Here is a 20,323-nt window from a genome sequence, read left to right on the forward strand (position 1 = left end):
TGAATACTTTTGACTGCCCTCACTACATCCACACCTATTACCCCCTCTTTTCGGGTTACCTTTATCTCTTCCCAACCTCAAATTTTAATCCCCTGTCTCTTTAAATGTAGGTTATATGTATTTCTTATTATTTTCTATAAATTCTTATTTTGTTTTCTTACTTTGAAATCCTTACCTATTAACCTCTTATCTCTTATAAATTGTTACTTTTCTTGCTCTTAAATAGATATTTTTCAGTTACTTAAGTCTATGCGAGATGATTAAACTATATCCATATCATCATCATCATCATCATCCATATAAACATATAAATATCTGTGTATGTGTATATGTGCATATATATAAATGAGTGTGTATCTGTACACATCTTTATTTTTTTCTGATTCATGGCTTACAATTAATATATAGATAGCATGTTTATCTTTCCAGTTATTCAATAAGAAAATGCCCTGAGCAGTCTTTATAGAAACCACCAAATAAGTAATTAATTAAGTACATGAATGAATATTAAACTGATTCTATGAACTGCATCACTACATTATATCCTGTTACTTATTTTGATTTTACACATATATATATATATCACCGTGACCGACCAGGCTATCAGATGTTGCTACACATCGCTGGTCACAATGCACTTCCCATTGTTTTAGCCTTCAAATGATGCCAACCCACTGGCTAAGTGAGCAGGCCAGCAGAAGAAAGAGTGACAGAAAGTTGTGGTGAAAGAGTACAGCAGGGATCATCACCACCCCCTGCCGGAGCCTCGTGCAGCTTTAGGTCTTTTCACTCAATAACACTCACAACACCTGGTCTGGGAATCGAAGCCGCGATCCTACGACCACGAGTCTGCTGCCCTAACCACTGGGACGTTGCGCCTCCACATACATCCCATACAGTGCCATGTGAAAGCACCTGTGCTGCACCACATAAAAGTGCCTGTGCAGTGCCACATAAAAGCATCTATGCAGCACCACAAAAGTACCTGTGCAGCCCCACATAAATGCACCCAAGCAGTGCCATGTAAAATCACCCAGCATACTCTGTAAAGTGGTTGGCATAAGGAAGGGCATCGAATCATAGAAACCATGCCAAATCAGACTGATGCAGCTCCCCAGCTCTGGTCAAATCGTCCAACCCATGCCAGCATAGACAATAGACGTTAAATGATGATGATAATTAGATGGTTGTTTGTTAAGACTGGTCAGAAAGTACATTATTTACATTTGATGGATATTTGTCCACATCTTGTTTGTTGTTAACACAAGATGAGGACAAATATCCATCAAATGTGAATAATGTACATAATTACTCATCTCTTAAATATAGAACTGTATGGTCAGAAAGTGACCATTAGTTTCACACCTATGGTCACTCTTTGACCGGCCATAACAAACAACCTTCTAAATATATTACTGCTATGTTTTAACGTCTGCATTTGTTTTTGGATATATGAACTACTGATGATATATTCATTCATTCGATTCTCATTGTGCTTTGTGGCACTCGAGGTGGCAGCAAGATCATTCCATCTTCTAACACTGAAAGCATCCTTAACAGATTGTTCCATAGTTGACCCTCTGCTTTTTAGATTTCCTTTGGTTGGCCATGTCTTCTTTTACCTTGTGGAACCCATTGCAAAGCGATCCTGGCAACAAACTCAAGCCAACCATTTCCATCTCCTTGCTTCAACAGTTTCTCTTATTGGTTTTACGTTTGCCTTGGTGTGTAGTTAACTATTCGAGATCATATTTGGCCAGTATTGGACATTGTTGTAGAGCTGAAAACGAGGCAATTTCTACTCTTCTCCTCTGGAAGCCATATACTCGCAATACCAGAGGGCGCACACTCTCCTACCCTGATGTAATCTCCAGGGATACAGGCATCCAACAATAGGACCTATGTAATGCTATGATGGACCGTGAAGTCTGGCGTAGCATGGTAAATTCCATTGTCTCGACCACGGTCGAACAATGATGATGATGATTGGCCAGTATACTTTCAAAATTTATATACATACATGCATACATACACACACACACACACACTTTTCCTTGGTTAGTCTGGAGTGTCCATACTACTGTCTCATGAGGCATGTTCATTGAAGCAATTTTGAAATATATTTCAAGAATGTTCTACGTACCTTCTGTACATTTCCCATGTTCACTGCAGTCATTTTCACATTTAACAGTTTGACACTGATCACCTGACCAGAGACCTGAACAGTTACAACGACCAAAGACACACTGACCGTGTCCATTACAGTCAGGGGGATCACAAAGAGGTTCATGTACACACAATATTGTTGACACCTCACGAGGACATCGGAACTTTTTATCACTACTAAATAAAAAGAAATACAAAAAAAAAATAAACAGCATAAAAACCAAACAGAAAAAGAAAAGCAATTTTCACTCAAAATACATCTGTCATATAACATTGTAGGTTAATTTTTACTGTTTCTCGTTATGATTTCAGATAATTGTTGGTAACAAAGGGATTCTTTCGCTTTGCCAAAAGTAAAAGATAGGAAACCTAATGCTGCATATTTTACCTTTTAGTTATTTTCAGTCACTGGACAGTAGTCATGCTGGGGAACCAACTTGAAGGGTGCCCTTCCTAACACCAACCAGTCTGAGAGTGTAATGGGCACTTTAATGTGCCACTGGCATGGGTGCCATTTGCATGACACTGGTACCTGCCATGTCTGTGATTTTGTTTGGCTAGATGGGTCTTCTTCTTAAGCATGACATAATGCCAAAGGGCTTGGTCATTGCCTCTATGAGGCCCAACACTCGAAAGGAACTTGGCCACTTTGCCTCCGTGAGGCTCAACACTCAAAAAGAACTCAGCCACTTTGCCTCTGTGAGGCCCAACTCTTGAAAGGAACTTAGTCATTTTGCTTCCATGAAGCTCAACACTCGAAAGGAACTTGGCCACTTTGCCTCCATGAGGCCCAGCATTTAAAAGTTAAATGTAATGACATTTAGAGGCGTTTTGTTCAGCTTAGAATATTAGAATCTTCTTCATATCCAAATTGCTATAACTGTATCATTGTAACAGGCACAAACATGGCTGTATGGTTAAGACGCTTGCTTTTGAACCATTTGATTTTGGGTTCAGTCTTACAGTATGGCACCTTGGGTGAGAGTCTTCTACCTAAACTCCAGGTCAACCAAGCTGTGTAAGAAGATTTGGGAGATGGAAACTGAAAGAAGCCTGTCATGTGTATGTGTGTTTGTGTGCATCCAGTGTATGTGTGTATGTGTTGTGTACACATGTGAAGGTTGTAAATGAACATCATTGTCATATTAGCAAGGAAGTTTGTTTCTGTGAAAAACCTGTCTGGCCATGGAGAAATAGTACTTTGCTTGGAAACAAGTGAGGGTTAGAGGCAAGAAGGATATCTGGCTGTTGGTAAAATGGACATTAAATGACAATGCATAGTTGTCTCTTCAGTAAATTATGAAACACAAGGACACAAGCACATACACACACACAAATGCATACACAGACATATATATTTTTAATTTCAAAACTGAGACGGGTTACATCAAAATTTTTCTCTTACCACATATCTGATGGGTTGTTGACCAAAGTTCCATTCATTACAAGTGTAACTGAGCCACCGCCATCTAAATTGATAGCATTGACTGCACCAAGGTCTTTCATGATGTCGGCCAATTCATACAAATTGATGCTGTTAGCACAGATGAGAAAATGTGTAAACTAGTAACAATAATAATATGAAATCAATCAAATATCAATAATGATACCAAAACAACTATGTTTTTTTTTATACCAAAACTTACATCTTCATAAAAGGTATTTTTGAATAGTTGAAATAGCATTGATTTTCATCCCCAAAACTGATAATATTTTGACCATCTAATAACAACCCCGGCAACTATCTAATAATTCTCAACAACAATCTTCTCCAATAACTATCTAGCAACACTTCCAATCTAACAACTCAAACAACCACATAACAACACCTCTAGCATCTATTTAACAACTCCTCCAAAAGCTACATAACAGTGAACTAACAAATATATAATGAGTTATAATTTAGGTACAAAGCCAGCAATTTTGAGGGTAGCAAGTAAGTCAATCATCAATCCTCCGTACTTGGTTGACACTTTATTTTATGGACCCTAAGAAAGATGAAAGATAAAGCTAACCTCAATAGAATTTGAATTTAAGGTATAAATAACCAGAACATATATTGCAAGGCATTTTTTTCCCTAGTCCTCTAAAGATTCTGCTAATCCACTACCCTTAATGAATATATTATATTAAAACTCACTACAATAATATGACAACTCCTCCAACCACTATCAATTTTACAGTTATTTTTAAGAGTTTTGTATGACTCAGACTATGGAAGTTTGACCCAGTTTTGTAGAGACCTAAACTACCAAAACTCAGTAAAATCGTGCTATAGCTGCAGTATTATATATTTTGTGTCGCATATTTAAAAAATTCTCGAAAATGTTAACTTTTCGAAAAGTTACAATGTTTTCTTTAAATCTCTAAGGTATTTCACCTGTTTTCCTATACTTAACCTCTAAAGAAGATATTTTGCTCGTTATCTTTGCCTCAGTTGGATACGTGGATATATCATCGAGTGGAGGATGTCTTTGTTGGAACAATTTCCATGCCCTGCGTGGGGTAATGTTAGGATCTTCCCGAAATATTTCCAGCACTGTTGACTTGAATGGATCATGAATTCCACAGCTAGCATTATACAATATTGATTGTCCCTTTCTTTTCTTTGCCGTCAAGGATGAAATAACAGTTGAATTTCTGTTTCCGATGGTAAATCCAAATGTCTAGGATGTCTACATTTAAGTTCCACTAACTTTTTACCTGGACCTCATTTCATAGCTTCGTTTTCATTACTCAAATTAAACATATCAATAATTTCTTGATTAAATGGATCCACATACTTTCAACCATACTTGTACAACATTTCTCGGCAATGCACCTCGTACTTTAATGATATTTTCCGCTAATTTGCCTTCATCGATGACACCGTCTCCTTCTTTTTTAACAACCTCTTTCATAGGGCCTTCGGCATCATATGGACTAATGATAGAGCATACTTTTTATATTATGGTACTGGTTAGTTTCACTAGTCGCTTTTTAGCTGCTTCGTCAAAGTCTTCCATTCGGGTACTTTCACGTTTAGCCTTTCCTGGTAATGATGATACTGATTTTAAACCAAATGCTTCATACAATGCCCCCACTGTTGAAACAATTCGCAATGGATCGCTGACTTCTGGTTCAGAATCCTCTTGTTCAGTACACACACTACATTTTCTTGTATTCATATTTGTTTTACGTGTGCCGACACCTCCCAAGAGTCGTATTCTCTTTGTGGCACACGTGTTTACATTTTCGTTGCATTTATTATCTCCACGACATGTATATCCACATCTGTAACATCCTTGACAACTAATACATCTACCTTTTTTTCAAGTATATGATAATTCTGATATAACTGCCAATTGGGAGAAGTAAAATCAAAATCTGGACTACCTGTGTGGTTTTTTTGGTATATTAATTTTAACCAATTGCCCCATTTATTATTCAGTTTGCGACAATTCAGTATTTCAAAGTTCTACAAAAAGTCAATATTCTGACATGTGAAGCGACTCTTAAATTTTGATGTAAAAAAAAAAAAAACAGAAAGAAAAGGCACAGTAAAAACACCCACTGACTCTAGCAGTGGTGACATATGTATTCAGAACCATAAAGTACCAAACTTGGTTACTATTTTTCATGCAGTTTGATTCTCTACAATTTTCTCTTGTTTGATTAAATAGACACAAAATAGTATAAGACAAAGGAACAAAAGATCAACTTTTGATTAATTAAGACAATGACCTGATTTTGATATTCAACTGATGTATTTTGATTTTACTTACACATTTAATATCCTTGAGAAAAGCATGAACATCACATATTTCTCTAAAAATATACAGTTTTTTTTTTTGCATAATCAAGAAATTACCATAACAAATATGTAAGAAACAAAAGATTTTCTAATTACCCATGTTTGCCTGTTTCTCCATCTACTTGCACCATAATAACCCTGCCTTCTTTATCATGGCCAACAGCATTACGTGCAGATATCACAGATATAAATCTTTGAATATTACCTAATATATATATAAACACATACAAATAAAATGAAGAGAATTTGACTAAAACAAAATATAAATATTCAGTTTAAAAGGCAAAGTAAAATTACGTTTTAATTTTGTTTTTAGCTCGATCAATAAAGTACAGATGGTGTATCTGAAAGAGTGAGGGCATGTCATTGATGAAGTCATGAATGGCAATTAAAAGACTTTGACAAACAACTGATTAATTGTTATACCAGTATATTAAGCAATTAATCACTCAATCAATTAGTTCGCTGGCTAAATAATTAACCAATTGACTATCAATAAAGAAGTGGTATTAAACCAGTGCATGGGTCTATTATTATTAACATAATGACCCTCCCAAGATGCAAAAGGATTTGTTTTAACACACAATTTCATGTCAAATACCTTGCAAATCAAATCCAAATATGAAGTTAAATTCATACAGATAGAGTAAAAATTCAAGAAAGTATCAGCAGTGGTTCAAACAGCTATTAAAAAATTTACATAAAACTCTTATACAGGTACACAATCCTTTATCTGGAAAGCCCCCAAAACTGAACTTTTTTGTGGAGAGTGGAGCACGTCTTAACAGGGGTTGTTTGGTGTGCAAACAGCTGACCACAGTGACCCAATTCACTCAGGTATGACATAGCAATGCTTGGCAGGTTGGCTGCCATTTACTGCCAAGTGTCAGTAGTGGCTCAGCACTTGTAGGGAGAAAGCGTCCGTTTGCTGTTTGCTGTCTTCATGTTGTTTCTTGTGACTTTGTATATAATTTACCCTGAAAATGTCAAAAAGGACTGCAGATACCCCAATGGATAATAGTGAGAAAAAGAAAAGGAAACATTTAACATTATCAATAATGCAGAAAGTGGAATTTCTACAGACACTTAATTGTGGTGTGTCTGTGCAGCAGCTCACTGAAGAATATGATGTTAGAACTAGCACTGTGTATGACTTAAAGAAACAGAAAGACAAATTTACTGAAATTTAATAGCAAGAGTGATCACAAACTGATGAAAAAAGGATAACACTACATAGGGCAAAAAATGAAGATCTTGACCATGATAGAATGGATTTCACAATGAAGGGAATGTATGCCACTGAATGGTTTGTTGGTCATGAAACAAGCTAGAATATATCGTAAATAATTGAACATTGAAGGAGAGTGAATATTCAGAAGGTTGGCTGCAGAAATTTAAGAAGCATCATGAATAGAGCATTTTATTACAGATGAAATACATTAGAAATATTGAGAGGAAGAGAAGCAAATACATAAGCAAGGTTTAGGTGGAGGTGATACTCTTGAGTTCTAATGGATGGATGGATAGAGAATCAAAAGGAAGAGTGAATGTTGGTAGATTAATGATTGGCCCCCATTAATGAGTGAAAACTTTTGGTTAGGCAGATAACCTTCATCTCTATTTATTTTTTTTTCATGTGGGGGTAATTTCAGCCTCACAATAGACAGCAGTCTGTTGGCTGGATGAAGCAACCATAACTGTCTTTTTTCTCTTTATATGGTGACTTAATTTATCTTTATGAGCACACATTCATTGTCAGTTGTTATATGTAGATACTATTGATAAGGACTATAATGTTAGACTATTATAAAATTTGGTTTAAAATAGAATTATTTATTGATAAATTCACACCCATTTCAACAAGACAGCAGTAGCATCAACAAGATTTGTGGTTTGAAGTTCCAGAACTTACCACTTTCTTGTGCTTCAGAACATTCTAGCTTTGCACTTTCATCAACATACACATCTCCATCTCTAATAAGCCAGATAACACCACCAACAAGTTGAATAAAGTCTTTGGCAACAATATCTATTTCAGATAAATACCTGAAGAAGTAAAGCATATTAAGAAAATTAAGAAACAGACATTTATAAGCAGTGAATATCTTTTGAAATACACTGTCAAATGCAGTAGAATCAGTGTCAAAAATGACTTTAATGAGAACATAATTTTAAAAGGTAGAGTTAAGAATAACTAAATCAATCAGTAAATGGATGCACTGCTAATCTGCTAACACACATGATACTGAGTTCAATCCCTGTAGCTGTGCCTTTATTTTTTATTTTAAAATCAAGTGGTTAATTATAAAATTTAGTATTTCCCTACGGCTTGCTTGAATGCTCATTTTACTTGTTGCTAGACTTGTCCATACATCTATCTGTTCATCCAAACTTTTAAAGTCTATTGCTTTCACCATTTGGTTTTAAATACTAAATTCACTCCCTGATCTTACTGGAGTTCTTTACTTTGGTTGTTTCCTTAAGGAATTAAACATCTTTCACAGTGCTATAAAATTCTAACCACACAGTCCAAATATCAGTACATAATATTCTAACGTCTTACAATCACAACCAGTGTACTTCATATTGTAACCTAATACCCTCAACCTACTGTCATAATTCATACATCACAGTAGACTAAGATGCTAACTTAACAGCTATAGTACCTCATAGAAAAGTGGCTGCTCCTCATACATGATATTGCAAGCAAAGACATCTTTATTAATTAAAGTTACACCTCTAGTTACGAAAACAATCACTACCTAAATGATTCTGATAAAAAAAAGCAGACAAACTAAAAATTTTAATTAATTAGAAAATTGGAATACAGTGAGAATGAATTTGATCTTTACCAGTATGGCAACAAACTCCAGACATATTTTTGGTTTTATTAGACTTTATCAATAAAACATTGTTTTAACTGCAACTGCATGTCTAATATGACTAGAGAAGTATACAAAATTTTTGAGATTTAACACAGAATGGATATTTCCCCCAGACACTTTTTAAAGCTATTACACCATTCTGAGTCCATTCCCCCAAATTTTATATACTCCTTAGGCATGTAAGCTTTGCAGTAAGTTAAACTATGTTTTGCTGAGGTGGTTCAATAAAACTGAAATATGTCTAAAGTTGTCATTATACTGCTAAAGACTAGACTTGCCCCATACTGCACTCTACATCATACAATAGGGTAGAATGGTAACTATGAAGCCATAGCTCATAGTTACCACATTCACTAGTTAGCTCTCCAACATTACAGATATTTTCCTTACCCAAAATATAATATTCCATCTTTTGTAATACCAAAGTGAACATTCTGAATACCTCCTGAATCTTTAACAAGATGAGCATTACTCACAACATTACCTGCAAATATAAAATATAAAATGATTAAATATATGCTTTGATGCTTTACGTATTAGATATATGCATGCATTTGGGCAGTTATACAAAACAAACAAGGAAAGACATAAAAATGTGAGAGCCAGCGAGACTTGAAATTATGTATCTTTTCTTGGTGTCTTAGCATAATTATTCCTTTATTTTAAGCCTGCTAAAAATTTTTTTAAATACACATTTTCCCAAAAGAAGACAGCTATTATGAAAGAGATAATCATTTCTTTATATTTGAAATTAAGGAATTATGAAGAAAAAAAGATAACTTTTTTTCTATTTACTTATTATGTTCTTACAGTTTCTAATTAGTGATAATCATGTAAAGCACTATTTCATTCTTTTTAGAAACTGTCAGCATGATATAACCTGTGAATTGTTAATTAAACATTTTATGAAGAGAGACATTTCATTAAAGATGAAAATAATAGCAATCTGGAGGAATTTCATAATTTTTTTCAAAATTTTTTTTCTTTTATAGATTATTTATAGTTAAAGAATTGAGACAAAAGAGAGAATATTTTTAGTGCTTATATACAGAATAGCTGTTTCAAGGGGAATTCTACAGATGCCAATAATTTCAGTTTAACTTACAACAACTCTATGAATTATTTTCCAATATATTCTTTGCAGTGTGTACAACCATTTCAAGTTGTTATTTCTTAATAGAAATCCATCATGTATGAAGTCAAATGGGCACCTATACATAAATACATGGACCTAGACCTTTGTGAACAATTTAAAACGGATTCTTGTGAAATCACAGGAAAAATTTTTATTTTTTATTAATTACATTAAAGCTCTTGTATTCACATTTACATAAAATTAAAAGTTCTTATGACAGTGTCTCAGCTGTTATATGGAACAATCAAAAATAAAATCTGGTAAAATAAGTCGAAACAGGATTTTCTCTAATCAATTTCAGAGCTACACATAATAAATATCAAAGCATTAATGTCATAAACTTATGGTTTTTACATCTACTTTTTCAATGCTATTATGGGTTTGATGAAATTTTTGGAGGCAGTATGTAGACATGAACTCTTTCTTACTTGTTTTCAAGTAAGCTACTTTATGTTTTCAGATGTTTAACTGCAGTTAGATGATTTTGTTTACAAGTGGCATAAACAATGCCTTCATTGACAAAATGGCGTCAATGTGAAAAAATATGGAGACACTCACACACACATCTATATATACTGTGTGTGTGTGTGCATGTATATCTCATCATCATCATAATTTTAATGTCCACTTTTCCATGTATACAAGTGTCGGGATGGAATTTATTGTGGCAGATTTTTCTATGGTTAGATACCCTTCCTGTCACCAACCTTCACCTTTATTCAAGTAAGGTAATATCCCTTCATGGCCAGACATGTTTTCAGGGAAGATTGGAAACAAACGACACTGTTTGTATGATGCAATGTCAAAACAAAGAAATGCTAACATATACACATATACACAAACATAAATATACTTGATAGGATTTTTACAGTTTCCACCTATCAAACTCACTCACAAGGCTTTGGTTGGCCTGAGACCTATAGTGCCACTTACACACACACAGACACAGAACAGTCTTCCTTACAGTTTCACTCACAGCACTGGTTACCCCGATGATATAGAAAGTACTTGTCTAAGGTGTGTCACAGAAGGAACAAACCTAAGGTCATATAATTGCAAAGTTAATTTCTAAATCACATGCTCAAGCCTGAACCTTAGGCATAATCTTTTATCTTTTACTTGTTTCAGTCATTAGACGGCAACCATGCTGGAGCAATACCTTGTGATGCTGGGGTACAGGTACCCAGCAAAAGAAACACATCAAGTTCTCACATTGTTATTTCCTTTTGTCACTTTGTATATCTGTTCAAATGCCCACCCAACCATCTTAAAAAAATAAAATTACATTTACAGTTCAGTAATGATTTACTTGTTACTTGTAGCTGAGAAGTCACCAGACCAAAAAGGTAATGGAATGCTGTTTGTAGGAAAGTCAAATGTACTTTATATGCAACATGAATGGAAAATAGATGTTGGATAAAAGTGTGGCATTAGCTGATGGTTGCAGAGAATGAAATTTTGACATAACTAAGAACACTAGATGCTATGTTAATGACTAACATAGCATCTAGTGTTGACTGGAAAGCAAAATCTTTCATCAAGATAATTATATATTTATGTACTTATGTACTTGTTATTTATGAGATTAAGTTACAGTGATCCCTCGTTTATCGCAGTAGATTGGTTCTGAGACCGACCGCGATAACTGAATTTCCGCGAAGCAGGGACACCATATTTACAGTATTTATTTAACGTGTATTTGGACTTTTAAAACCCTCCCTGTACTGTTAACAACCCACCCATTACATAGTCTATTAATAATGAGGACAACTGTTAAGCAATAACACTTTAGATTTAAAAAAATAAAGATTGTTACTGTTACACAGGCCAGATTACAAAATAGAAAGCTGAGATTTGTTGTCTCTCCATTGCACTAATCACAGCCCGTCTTAAGTTCAAATGCTTTTTTGCTATTTTATGCATATTTTTGTTGTTCTTAGACTAGGAAATAATATTGTCAATATTTTAATGGATTTAATGAAAAATTTTAGGCGTTCATATATATATATTTTAAAAATCCGCGAAGTCGTGAATCAGCGATAGTTGAACCGCGAAGTAGCGAGGGATCACTGTACATTTCAATTTGTCATGTGGGAGATGACAAATCTAAGAGCTTTTCGTATTATAGACAATATCACTCTGACAGCTAAAAAATAAAGATAAGAGTTAAAATAACATGAAGAGCTATTTTCAATTGAAAAAAAAACATTTTAGAAATGTAAAACAATAAAATACTAAACTGTTTACCCGAGAAAAAAAAAATTACAACAACAAAAACATCCTGTATTACCTACACATTCCCCTGTGTGCGTGTTGAAGAAACCTGCATTGGTCGCAGCTAAACAGTTCATACGTTTAGCACTCTCTAACACTGTTGCTCTTACTGAAGAATTTTTGTTATTGCAGCTGTTAGCTTCCAGAGGTTCTAAAACACTGAGTGTCTGCCAGGGATAGTTAATGAGCTGGTAGTAAATTGTGATATGACGTTCGCTGAACATATCACCATACTTTTTAATCATGTACTTTGATATAACCAAAGGTGGTGGAATGTCTGTTGGGTCACTACCATTACTCTTGTAAGCAGCATGTATGGAAGAAGTCATGTCTCCATATTTGGCTTGTTGGCAACTGCGAACATACCTGTTGCTATGTCGTGGTCCGTGATGGCCGTGGTATGGCAAAAGTAAGTCCATGCCATTGACATCCAATCTACAGGGAAATAAATCATACAAATAAAAATTGATTTCTAATACTGACACAACACTACACATTTATAAGTAGCATATAGTGTATTATTGTACTTAATATATTGATTACAGAGAAATGAAGTGCAAAACCAAGAATTAAATAAAAAAGGAAAAGATAGAAATTTTCTGATTTGTTTGAATTAAAATACTTATGTTTTACTTACTCTTTTACTTGTTTCAGTCATTTGACTGCGGCCATGCTGGAGCACCGCCTTTAGTCAAGCAACTCGACCCCAGGACTTATTCATTGTAAGCCCAGTAGTTATACTATCGGACTCCCTTTACCGAACCGCTAAGTTACAGAGAACGGGGACGTAAACACACCAGCATCGGTTGTCAAGCGATGTTGGGGGGACAAACACACACACACACATATATATATATATATACATATATACGACAGGCTTCTTTCAGTTTCCGTCTACCAAATCCACTCACAAGGCTTTGGTCGGCCCGAGGCTATAGTAGAAGGCAATTGCCAAAGGTGCCACGCAGTGAGAACGAACCTGGAACCATGTGACTCATATTCTTAACCCTCTTGGTACCAGCCCATGTAAAATTACCCCTGGTTCTACGATCCAAATTTCTTGTTTTAAAGTGATTTAAGTCAAAATCTTCCAGCAAAGGTTCATGTTATGTTCCAAATACTAGATTAATTATGGTTTAAATGTTGACACAAGACCAGCAATTTCGGGAGAGGGAGTAAGTTGATTACATCAACCCCAATGCTCAGCTGGTACTTACTTTATCAACCTTGAAAGAATGAAAGACAAAATTGACCTAGACAGCAATGGAAACAATATTTACATATTGAAAGCACATAGTTGGGAAGCAAACTTCTTAACCATACAACCGAACGCAAGGTATATCTGTCCTCTTGTGTAGGAAGATGGGCCTTAATGAAAATAGAATTACAACAGAGTAATAATAGGATGAGAAAAATAATTATAAGGAAGCAAAAGAAACACAACATTATCAAGAGAATATATAAAAAAGTGGCAGATGCCATTAGAAAAACTTATATCTATTTGCAAAGGAGCCTTCTCTTTCATCGCTACCTGGTGGTTACCGCCCGTTGATGAGGGACAACAATCCCGAAACTAGTTCGAGCGTATCACTCAGACTTGCGAGGAAGAGATGGCCTCCCTTTGCAAATACTCCAAGGACACAGATATTGTGTCTAAAGCCAGCTAGAGACGAAGATCTCTTGGGGCTATAAAGCTACAGTAACACCCCCTCCCCAATGTGGTTAGCCATGATAAGATGGCTTCTATACTTTACAAAACAAAAACTGTTATCTATATATATAAAGTGGAGACACATGGCCTAGTGGTTAGAGCAGTGGATTCGCAGCTGAGGGATCACAGGTTCAAATCTCAGACCAGACGATGTGTCTATTTATGAGCGATTACCTAAGCTCTGGCAGAAGGTGATGGTGAACTTCTGCTGACCCTTTTGCCACAACTTGCCCTCACTCTTTACTCCTGCATCTAGCAGCTCAACTGCAATGGACTGGTGTCCCATCCAGGTGAGGAACTTGTATGCCAATGAAACCAAGAAACTGGCCCTTATGAGGCAAGCAAGGTGCGAGAAGGAACAATCAACAACAACATGTATATAAAAGCAAAATATAAACTAGAACCTCATTACACTCCAGTGAAAGATTTAGATAGGGACAAAACAGAAAAGGTTAAAAATACAGGAATTTCAAACCATCATCATTTACTGTCCATGTTTCACACAGCCATGTGTTGAATGATTTGACAGGACCAAACAAGCCCAAATGCTGCATTGTGCCCCAGTGTCTGCTTAGAATGGTTTCTACAGCTAGATGCCCTTCTTAATGCCAACCACTTTACATTGTGTACTGTGCTGATTTTTTTTCTGTAGCACCAGCATTAGTGAGATTCCCATACAGCTTGCAAGACTAAGAACTCTGGGGTAGTCAGCTTTATGCAAGGAGATAAGGGGTCAAAGTATGAGAGAAGAGACCAGAGCAGAAAGGGTTTATTGCTGTGGAGGAGCTACATCATTAGTCATATTTTAGAAGAGAGGGTGGAATTGATCAGGGTGGAACTGGAAAGGAAAAAAATGAGTGGTAATGAGATGTCAGGATAAACCCTCAAAGTATGAGGTGAGTAGAAATGAGTGGGGACAGAAGTGTGGGTGGCGAGTGCACAGGTTATATGTTGGCTGAATGATAATTAGGGAAGTAGGTGACAACTGAAGTTGGTACCACAAAGCTTTTGTTCTAATGATTTACTACCTTAGTTATATGCATTCAGTATTTATTATTGGTTAGAAACCATGTTTGTCTATAAACATATGTGCTGCTGTAAAATTAAAATGACAATGGTAATCAATAATAAAGCAGAACAGATGTTTATTAGCTTATATTTTCAAACAACTGCTTTCAGTAGAGAGTCATCTGAGAAAATCTATAGCTAAATGTAGCCTAACAACAAAGCATTACCTATTTTTTATATTGTTATTCTTTTGTGTGAAACATCAATGGTCAAAATTATCAGGTAATGATGATATTTTGTGAACCTAATTTGGAATGCAGTGTTGCATTTAAAATGATATGTTAAGCATAGGGGTCAGTGAAATGGCATTTCATTTTCTGATTTGTGTTGTGTGAATTGAAAAAAAAAAATCAATGACTGTCATATCAACAAAAATTTATATGCATAAAAGATACAGAAATAAATTTTTTTATTCTCAAACACGTGATAATAATGCTAATAAAATAGTGTGATCAGGATAAATTATCTATGCATTGCAGAAAAATACGTTACTGGCCAGCCATGAGATTCAAACTCACATCCCTGTGATAACGCGTCAAGTGCTTTACCATTAAGCTAAACTGCCCAGTAATGAATTCTTCTGCAATTTTAGAACTTATAAATTTAGCTTCATAAGACGCTAACGTTAAATTCAACTTATGATAAAAGTAAACAAAGTTTGTTTTAGAAGTGTTGAGATGTATTAAAAGATACAGAAATAAAAAAAAATTATTTCTGTATTTCTTCTAAAACAAATTTTGTTTGTTTCCGTTCATCGTAAGTTTTATATGCATAAATTTTTGTTGAGAGTGCCAAAACTTTCCCAGGTGAAGAGAGCACCCCACAATATAGGTTAGTTGTTAACAACTTCAGGATCAGGGCTATATGGAATCACCGCTGAGATGCTTGAAATATCTGGTGGAGTAGAATATAGCCTAGTCACCCATATAGTTAATGAGGAAGTCATACCCAACAATTGATGTAGCAGCATTATAGTCAATTGCTAAAAAGGCAAAGGTGATGCCTTAGACAGAGATAATTACAGATGTATCAAACTATTGGATCAGGTGATGAAAGTTACAGAGAAGGTCATAACCCAACTAGTTAGGAAGAAAGTTAGTGTAGATGGGATGCAGTTCAGATTTGTGCCAGACAGGAGCACAACTGATGCTATACTCCAGGTTAGGCAACTGCAGGAGAAATAGCTCTATATTTAAGAGATGAAGAATTATTTACATTATTTACATTTGACGGATATTTGTCCTCATCTTGTTTGTTGTTAACACAACGTTTCGGCTGATATACCCTCCAGCCTTCTTCAGGTGTCTTAGGGAAATTTCGAATTTGGGATCTTATTCCTAAGGTATTTTTTGATATTATTATTATTATTATTCAGGTCACTGCCTGGAATCAAACATGGAATCTTGGGGTTAATAACCCATGTGCTTAACCACTACACCATATGCCCACGAGCTAGGAGGTAGGGAAGGGCATATGGCGTAGTGGTTAAGAGCACAGGCTTCTAACCCCAAGGTTCCGAGTTTGATTCCAGGCAGTGACCTGAATAATAATAATGATGATGATGATGGTGGTGATGATGATGATGATGATGATAATAATAATAATATCGAAAAATACCTTAGGAACGAGAATCCAGGTTTGAAATTTCCCCAAGACACCTGATGAAGGCTGGAAGGTATATCAGCTGAAACATTGTGTTAACAACAAACAAGATGAGGACAAATATCCATCAAATGTAAATAATGCAGAAGAAATATGTAGCCAAAAATAAACCCTTGTACCTGGCTTCTGTCGACATGGAAAAAGCCTTTGACAGAGACACTGCTCCCTTATCTGGTGGTGAATGTGGAAGCTAGGGATAGATGAGTGGTTGGTGAGAGTTGTACAAGCCATGTACAGGGATACTGTCAGTAAGTTAGCAATGAATTTAGTGATGAATTTATAGTATAAGTAGAGGTTCACTAAGGATCAGGATCAGTCCTCATCCCCTCTTGTTCATCATAGTTCTCCAGGCAATAACAGAGGAATTTAAGATGAGCTGCCCTTGGGAGGTCCATTATGCTGATGACCTTGATCTTATCACTACTAGAGCTTGAGAAGAAATTTCAGACAAAAGGAAGCAAGGTCTAGAATCAAAGAGCCTTAGAGTTTATCTAGCAAAAACCAGTTGATATAACCCTTGAGCTCCACTGAATACTTTGCTTTAACAATAATGCAATAAACCTAAAGATAATTTGTTCAAAGCACAAGACAGATATCTGTATGAGGAAAAGACTTGGGATAAACCACATTGGTATATGTTTCATCAGCACTATAAGTGGCTGGTCAACAAATAAATCTAGTAAAAACCAAAATCTTAGTAAGTAGGAGAGCAGACAAATCACAAATCCCTTCAGGGAGACAGCCCTGCTTGATCTGTAGAAAAGGCATAGGTAGAAACTCTGTAAGATGTACCTAGTGTAAGCTATGGACACGTGAGAGTGCAGCAATATCAGAGAAAGGGTAACAGGGAAAATAGTTTTTGTGTTTGGAAGGTGCACAGGTAACAAAGGGCCTTTCTCTCAGAGTGAAAAGCAGACTGTATGATGCCTGTGTGTGAACAGCCATGCTATATGGCAATGAAACATGGGCTGTGCCTGCTGAGGACATGCGCAGGCTTGTAAGAAATGAAGCTAGTATGCTTCACTAGATGTGTAATGTCAGTGTACATGCATGACAAAGTGTAAGTGTCTTGAGACAAAAGTTGGGCATAAGTGGCATCAGATGCGGTGTGCAAGAGTGACAACTGCACTGGTATGGTCATGTGATGCATATAGACAAGGACAGCTGTGTGAAGAAGTGCCATACTCTAATGGTGGAGGGAACCTGAGGAAGCAGTAGACCCAGGAAGACATGGGATGAGGTGGCATCTGTGCTAGTGGCATGTAAAAAGCACCAACTACAATCTTGGAGTGATTGGCATTAGTAAAGGCAACAAGCTGAAGAAACCATGCCAAGTCAGGTTGGAACCTGGTGCAGCTCTCCAGCTTACCAGTTTTCAGTTAGCCCGTCCAACCCATGCCAGCATGGAAAGCAGACATTAAATAATGATGATGATGATGATGATGATGACAGACATAAATTTTCAATTGAAGTAGCTTTAATCATAAGGTAGAATCTTATTTCTATGCCTATCATTACAGCTAGCATGAATAAAAGAACATGAAAATCCATCAGGTATGAGTGTTTGCATAGCACATTCTTTAGAATAACAATGTGATACTTATTAGTGTTGTCATGATCATGATCATGATGGTCACCATCATTTAACATGCACTTTATCTTACTTGCATGGTTCAGACAGAATTTGTTGAGGCAGATTTTTCTGTCGCCGGATGCTCTTTCTATCACCAATCTTCACTTGTTTCCAAGTAAAGTAATGTTTCCCCATGGCCAGGCATATTCACAAAAGACCAATAAGAGAGAATCCCACTTGTATGACAGTGATGTTCATTTCCAAACTATCATATATACACATACATACACATATATCTATGTGTGAAGATTATGGGCTTCTTTCAGTTTCCATCTACCAAATCCACTCACAGAGCTTTGGCTGGCTCAAGGCTATAGTTGAAAACACTTGGCCAAGGTATCACACAGTGGGACTGAACTCAAAACCATGTGCTTGGGAAGCAAACCTCTTAACCGCATAGCCATGTGGTTAAGGAGTTCACTCCTTAAACAGATAGCTTTGAGTTCAGTCCCACTGTGTAGCACCTTTGACAAATGTGTTCCAGTTACAAATGAATCTGGTTGATGGAAACTCCATGAATCCTGTCTCTCTCACACACACATGTATGCACACGTGTGTGTGCATTTTTACATTGTGTGTACTTCTCATGAAAAGTACTGAGCTGTATGTAATGAAATTTGCTGGTATTTCCCTGTCAACAAATCATCCACTGCCTTTATACTTTTAACCCTTTAGCATTCAGATTATTCTATCAAATGTAATGCTTATTTATCCACATTGATTTGAATTAGTCATGCATTACCTTGTAGCTTTGAGGTTTCAATGATGTTATTGTTTATTTTTAGAAAAAACATTGTAGGCTAGGTGTGAGAGGCTGGATCTAACCAGAAGATAAAACATGTAGATTATTTTGGTCAGATATAACTGGTTTAAATGCTAAGGATTAAAGACAAGTAGAATACGATACCCTGTATTTGAAAAACAGGTAAAGGTCAGCAACAGGAAGGACACGTGGTTATAAAACATTGCCTCAATAATATATATTTGCTTAATCTATGCTAGGAAAAATAGATATAAAAATGAATGAAAGAGAGACAGGGCAGGAAAGGTTAGAAGAAGTCATAGGATGTAAAGGATATTCCAGGTATGTTGTGCAAGGAGAGAAGCTGAAAGTAAGAGATTTACCAATAATCAGCATTGAGAAGATCAAATGTGCAAACTGTACAAATCATGATTTCATTGGGAATGAAAGTATGTATATGAAATGATAGTAGTACACTTGCTTTCACTGACATCAAGAACAAAGAAACATGAAAATATTTCTATGGGAAGTTGCTGAATGGGAAAAATGGGTGGGGGAGACACAGAGCATGGGAACAGATCAAGTAGATAGATCTTGTCTGCCATGAAGAATGACCTATTATTGTTGCCTGGCAAGAAAGTGAAGACAATTTTTCTCTGTCTTATAGCAAAATAACTGTTGGTTAAGCCTAGGTCAATGCTGAAGAAAAATCACCATGATCTAAGGCATTCCAATCATGACCATCCACTTGTTTTTTTTTTTTCCAAGGCAATATTCTCATTTTTTTTTAAGGTGGTTCATCAGGAAACCACAGTATCTCATTGGCTGTTGTTGTTGTTGTTTGGGTTCAGGTTAGCCATGAACAGACCTATGATCAAAAGCATTCAAGCTCTGACCATCCTGTCAGGCTTCCACACATATCCTGTTATTCAAATTTCAGACACAAGGCTTTAAATGACTTGAAGTTATGATAGATATTTACTCCAGGGAGTGAGATGATTGACTGGGTGTAGCCGTTTAGACACTGAGGATCTAGCACAACTGACTGGACGTTCAACCTGTTTTAGTGGCAAGTGCTTTTTGGCAATAGAGGCAAAAAAGCCTCTCACACACACACACTATCTCTCTCTCTCTCATGCACGCACAGAAATATACATACAGATAGAGGAGAGAGAGAAGGAGAGGGACATTACATATGCATACAAACATCATTAGAAATGGTAAAGATAATGATAGACAAATTATCAGTCGCAA

General features: G+C 36.0%; 1 protein-coding gene across 4 annotated transcripts in view; it reads right to left on the bottom strand.

Annotated features, from left to right (window-relative positions):
* LOC115217778 (N-acetylglucosamine-1-phosphodiester alpha-N-acetylglucosaminidase) overlaps window positions 1–20,323 on the bottom strand; it is a 36,961-nt gene that overhangs the window by 8,817 nt on the left and 7,821 nt on the right. For 2 of the 4 annotated variants that reach the window (XM_036506509.1, XM_029787488.2), the window contains exons 2-6: window positions 9,235–9,328; window positions 7,872–8,005; window positions 6,056–6,164; window positions 3,572–3,700; window positions 2,144–2,343 (exon numbers count right to left, since the gene is read on the bottom strand). In XM_036506509.1, coding sequence (XP_036362402.1) covers window positions 2,144–2,343; window positions 3,572–3,700; window positions 6,056–6,164; window positions 7,872–8,005; window positions 9,235–9,328 — 666 coding nt within the window. Of the gene's footprint in view, window positions 1–2,143; window positions 2,344–3,571; window positions 3,701–6,055; window positions 6,165–7,871; window positions 8,006–9,234; window positions 9,329–12,269; window positions 12,689–20,323 lie in introns of those variants that run through there. The other 2 variants (XM_029787475.2, XM_036506530.1) reach the window with 2 other exon arrangements.

The sequence above is a fragment of the Octopus sinensis genome, linkage group LG1 (assembly GCF_006345805.1).
Source record: "Octopus sinensis linkage group LG1, ASM634580v1, whole genome shotgun sequence".
In the NCBI taxonomy this organism is placed as follows: Eukaryota; Metazoa; Mollusca; class Cephalopoda; order Octopoda; family Octopodidae; genus Octopus; species Octopus sinensis.